General features: G+C 35.8%; 1 protein-coding gene across 1 annotated transcript in view; it reads left to right on the forward strand.

Annotated features, from left to right (window-relative positions):
• The window catches only part of CUNH15orf61 (chromosome unknown C15orf61 homolog), a 6637-nt gene extending 2123 nt beyond the window's left edge, over positions 1–4514 (forward strand). The window contains exon 2 of the mRNA XM_032244600.1: positions 3634–4514. Coding sequence (XP_032100491.1) covers positions 3634–3761 — 128 coding nt within the window. The 3' untranslated portion in view covers positions 3762–4514. The remainder of the gene's footprint in view (positions 1–3633) is intronic.
• The last annotated feature ends 1292 nt before the right edge of the window (positions 4515–5806 follow it).

The following is a 5806-nucleotide window of genomic DNA, read 5'->3' on the forward strand; positions in this document are numbered from 1 at the left end:
ACCTCGTGATCCACCCGCCTCGGCCTCCCAAAGTGCTGGGATTACAGGCTTGAGCCACCGCGCCCGGCCTTAATTTTTTGTATTTTTAGTGGAGACGGGGTTTCACCATGCTGACCGGGATGGTCTCGATCTCTTGACCTCGTGATCCACCCGCCTCGGCCTCCCACAGTGCTCGGATTACAGGCTTGAGCCACCGCACCCGCCGTAAAACCTTTTAAAGTGGAAAGAAACAGCACTTGTAGTGTTTTTTGTTTTGTTTTTATGTGGAAGAGTGATTTAATGGTCTGTATGGCCTTTTGGAAATTCTAAAAATCCTGCTAAAATGGGAATAAGAGTTCTAACTTAAGCAAAAAGAACAACATTTTTCTCATGCATGCTTTAATACAAATTGGCATATACTGATAAAGGGAATTTAAAAATGTTTTAAAGTAGTGAACACATCTGGTAAGGTTTATTTTTCTTTTTTAGAGGGGATATGAATTAGATAATAGGGTCCTTTCCTATTCTGTGATGTACAGTTGTCTCCCTGGATGATCAAGTACATATCTTATTAATATTATACTTAGGATTTTGTTCCTCTTCTTCCCTTCCAAATTAGTAATTACTAGAGTAATTCATTTTTCCATTTTGTAAATAATAAAGATTTCTGTTTACCCATTTACTCCTTTTCTCCTCTGCCTTCCCTTCAGTGGAAGCTGATATTTTACTAATGGTTTACCAGTCTAGGTATCCTGCTGAGAAGTAGATTGAGATTTAAGAAAAGCAACTTACCATCGGAATGAATGGGATTTACTGAGGAATTCTAATTTTTTAAAGTGCTTAATTTGACAGTGGCTTACCTCCTGTTCAGCTGACTCAAAGTGATTATGCAAAGAACTGATTTTCAGGATCTTTTGATATTACATGTTTCAGATATAAATTTAATTTTTCAGAAAAATTGAATTTTTCATAGAATCTTATAGACTTTAACTCATATGTGCTACAAAGAAGATTTTGTAATATATAGGTTATATAAGTGGCAAATCTTACCATTTTGGATATTAGTCTGACTGCATTAAATAAACAGACAGGAAGGGGAAAAAATACAGAATTTCCGACTCAGATCATAACTCCATCTCCTGTCAAATAGCATTACTGCTAATGGTTCCTAGTTATTTTTTAATTAGACATAATATAGTTATTAAGCTAGTACACTTTGATCCACCCTTCATCTTAGCTGAAAGATATTGGCCATTTATTTCTGTATTTGTGATTTTTCAAAAGTATGAATTTTTTTTTAAGTATCAATATTTTAACTGAAAACTATGATAAATACTATAAAACAAAATTCTCCGTGTCACCAGGTATTCCTTAAATTTATATCCTTAGCCTTGGTTTAAGAGGCATGTTTTATATATTTTAGCCTCAGTATGTTTAGAAAATTAGTAATTGCATCTAGAGCCTATTTTTTTTTCCTCGCTCCATTGATTTTCAGCTTCTGAAGTTGTGATACTGCATTTTAAATTTATTTTTTCTTTCTTTTTCCTTTTTTTTCTTTTTTGAGATGGGGTTTTGCTCTTTTTGCCCATGCTGGAGTGCAGCGGTGCGATCTTGGCTCACCACAACCTCTGCCTCCCAGGTTCAAGCGATTCTCCTGCCTCAGCCTCCCATGTAGCTGAGACTACAGGCATGCGCCACCACACCTGGCTAATTTTGTATTTTTAGGAGAGACGGGGTTTTTCCATGTTGGTCAGGCTGGTCTCGAACTCCTGATCTTACGTGAGCCACCTACCTCAGCCTCCCAAAGTGCTGGGATTACAGGTGCGAGCCACCGCACCCAGCCTATTTTTTATTTCAACTGCTCCCTCTACTTCTGTCTCATTTCTGCCTATCTTGTTCATATTATTTTTTTTCCACCTCCCACCCCTGTGCCACTTGCCTTTTTTTTTTATTTGTGGTTAAATGATTTATAAGTTGCTTTATTATTCTACTTTTTGTGGATTTTCTGGTGACATTCCCCTGAGGTATTTAGAGATTCTTTGGACATTATCAGGGCAAAGAAGGTGATACACAATAAAAGGTTTCATGGGAGTTCCAGGGAACCCTGTGATGGTGACAAACTGTGACCCAGTATATTCCTAAAAATAGAGAGGTGCCAGCCTGAATGAGCATTTTTTTTCCCTTCTCATTACCAGCCAGTGATGTGATGCTTCTCCTGATTAATCTCTGGCACCACAGTGGCTGGAATGCAGCTTCAGGGAGTAAGCACAAAGTAGTTCAGCAGACACACTCCAAAAGAGCTTAATGCAGCAAATGTATTCTTGCAGAAAAATAAGACAAAAATTTAGCAATATGGTTAGTCCAGAGCATGTGTGACTTTCTTTATTACTAGAAAGAAAGTGATTTTCCAGATGTACAGCTGTCCTTTTAAAGTGTCACTTTCTGCCCATTTCCCACATACGAGCATCAAATTAATGCTTGTGCAGAACATACAATATTTGTTATTGATTCATGTGCCTATGGTTTTATTACATATGTTTTAACATGTTAGTCATTGATTTTAACTAAGTACCTTAAAAACGATAGGAAAAGCAAAAGTTTGTTTTGTGTCCAACAGAGACTTCTCTGCATGTGAGTGCTTAATACATATCTCTGGATACTGTGTTTAGTTTCATGAATCACAAATGGCAACTCATCTCAAAGCAGCACAATCTTATCAATTCCGAAGAAAAAACACATGTTGAAGTCTACTATACCGATTTCAAATTGGTTGAAACGAGGCTCAGATCGATTGAAAAGAATGCTGATAATAGCTTTTCTTTCTCTTGCCTGTTGTACTGAAATCTTCCTTAGAGTTAGCTTTTGCCTTAGGTTTTAAAGACAGCTCTTTGACCCAGTTTCTTTTAAGTTGTACAAAAATTACTTCAGCCAGTATTGTTGCTACTAACTTAACATTAATGTTGGCTGGGCTCAGTGTCTCATGCCTGTAATCCCAGCACTTTGGGAGGCCGAGGTGGGTGGATCACTAGGTCAAGAGATCGATACCATCCTGGCCAACTTGGTGAAACCCTGTCTCTACTAAAAAAGTACAAAAATTAGCTGGGTGTGGTCGGGCGTGCCTGTAGTCCTAGCTACTTGGGAGGAGGAGGCAGGAGAATTGCTTGAACCTGGGAGGCGGAGGTTGCAGTGAGCCAAGATTGTGCCACTGCAGTCCAGCCTGGCAACAAAGTGAGACTCCGTATCGAAAAAAGAAAAGAAAAAAAGAACAGTAATGTTAACCTAGTAATTTTAGCTTAAGGCTAATAATCAGGAGCATCTACAACTAAATTAATGAATATTTGTCTCCATTTGTTTATTTATGAAAAGAATATAGAATTACTTCATAATTATTTGAGGATAATGAATTAATGAAATAGTTGAATTAAAATTTATACCTTCCTTGTCTGTAGTATGAAAACCTCTAGATGCACATAATTGCCACCATATTCCATGTTGATGAAATTGAGCCCTTAGATAATCACAGTCAATGTTGAGTAATATTTTTATATTTTATCACATTATCATTTGTTAGCACTGCTGAAAAGTGTTATATGTGATTAGTAACTTGGATGATTAATAGGCACTGATGTTTACACATATTCGTTTGTTTTCTAGGTATTCCAACTTTATTATATGGACTCGGCTCCTGGTTATTTGCCAGAGTCACAGAGACTGTGCATACCAGTTATGGACCCATAACAGTTTACTTTCTCAATAAAGAAGACGAAGGTGCCATGTATTAAAAGCGTACGTCAAAGAACATAAATACCAGTGGATTTTCTCTGTGTGTATATGCGGTATTTATTTTTGATCCTTTAAAATAAAACTTTTGCAAATATTTTTCTTTCTACGATATCTGCTGCTTTAAGATGAATCATTGCCCTCAAGACGTGAAGCGTTTTGTACATTGTTATATATTGCATACTCTGTTTAGCTAATGAGAACTACAAACACATGAAGCTTCACACCATTTTTTCCCTAGAACTAGGTTAACCTACAGATAAAAAATGATTACAATGTAATAGATTAGTTAGGTATTAACAATTTAAATCAACTCTGAAGAGAAAATATAGATGCCCACACAAAAGAGGAGGGGGAAAATCTGTTATAAAACGGAAAAAGAAGTAGAAGACAATAGGCTAGATGATGGAGATAATATCGTATCATTGGCAAATCCAAAATTAATGAGAATCGGATTGTAATCTCAAGTCTCAGCCATTCAGCTGCCAAGACCGTAGTAGAAATGTTTTAAAGGCCTTGTGCCATTTACCTGGAGGAGGGGTTGGAGTATAATGTTGAAACTTCTTGTTGCTTAAAGAATCCCAAACCGTATCATTTTTAAAATGTAAGAATAACTGGTTAATATAAGTGTAGCAAGGTGAATGAAATTAAGACTTACTAAAAGTTAAAATAGCATTCCTATAAAGCTGTAAGAACAATTAAGGTGTTCTAGAAAGAGGCAGAAAAATAAATTTGGTAACTGTTTATAAAAGCAATTAATTGAAATTGTACATATCCATAGATTTATTGGCAATTGGGAGTGGGCTGAAATGTTAAAGACCTAATGGCACTTTTGCATTTCAATTTTATTAATTGCATTTTCGAAAGCCACGTCATTTAAAAAATTTATCGTTGGGGTAGTCACAAAATACCCAGATGAATGGTAAATTTCAGAAATTTGGAGTAATTTAGGGAGAACTAAGTAGAACTATTTAATTTCTAACCCAATGGGTGTTTAAGATTTATGATCTCCCCCATAATTATAAACCTACATTATATATCATTTTTTGTTAATGTGTTACTGATACTCTGCAACATTTACACATTTTTGTTGCAAAATATTTTATAAAATTCAGCATTTGGATGCTTACTCCTGCCAAGTCGGTAGAGAAAGTGAGTGGAAGTGATAGAGGTGAAGACACCAGAATAATGAAGTAATACAGTCTAGCTTCGTTAAAGGTAGTCATTTTAAAGGAGCTACAGAGTGAACTGTTCTTCAAATATATGTAATGTTCACTTGTCTAAAAGCAATTCTAAACAACACTTTAATCAAAGAAGTACTTATGCCAATATATTTAGTCCAGAAGAATATACTTGACACTAGTTAAATGAATGCCTTACACAAAGGAGATAGTGTTACATTAAGCTTCATTAATAATAAAACAACTGACTATTAGCATTTTGCAGGAAAGGCTAGAACTGATTTCCTCTGTAATGGGCAAAGTTAAATAACTATAGCTCATAAGTTTTAAGTCAAATACTGCTCATTCATTGCTGCTGGTCTTGTCAATACTGGCTGTAAAGTTTTGGTCCCAGCACAAGGCTGATAAAATGGCTTTTAATTACCAGACTATAAATACAGCTTTTCAGTAGAGTTGCACCTCTTTTCACACTGGCCTGTTTGATTTCTGATAATTTGTACTGCTGACTCGGCTTACCTGTTTTTCAATAGCTATAGTCAGTGTGACTTCTTGTCCGTATGGTGATAGGTAAGTCTCCTTGGAGAACATCTTTGACAAACTACCCTATTGATCTGTGTAATTCTTTGCTGCTTGCAGCATTAAATAGAGCCTTGATTTCTTGTCTCATGCACTCACTGTGTAACAATTAAGCAAATGTAATATTTTCTTGTATTACATGAAAATCAATAGACCTCTTGATCTGATGGAGTTGATCATGGTGAAGGATGAACTCAGCAATGGGTAAAGGCATGGTTTAAAAATTTAAATATCATTCATTAGATTTATTAAGTCTTGTAAACTTTTAGTCTGAAAACAGTACTTCCCAT

Source organism: Sapajus apella, unplaced genomic scaffold (assembly GCF_009761245.1).
Source record: "Sapajus apella isolate SASKATOON/1434 unplaced genomic scaffold, GSC_monkey_1.0 scaffold55, whole genome shotgun sequence".
NCBI lineage: Eukaryota > Metazoa > Chordata > Mammalia > Primates > Cebidae > Sapajus > Sapajus apella.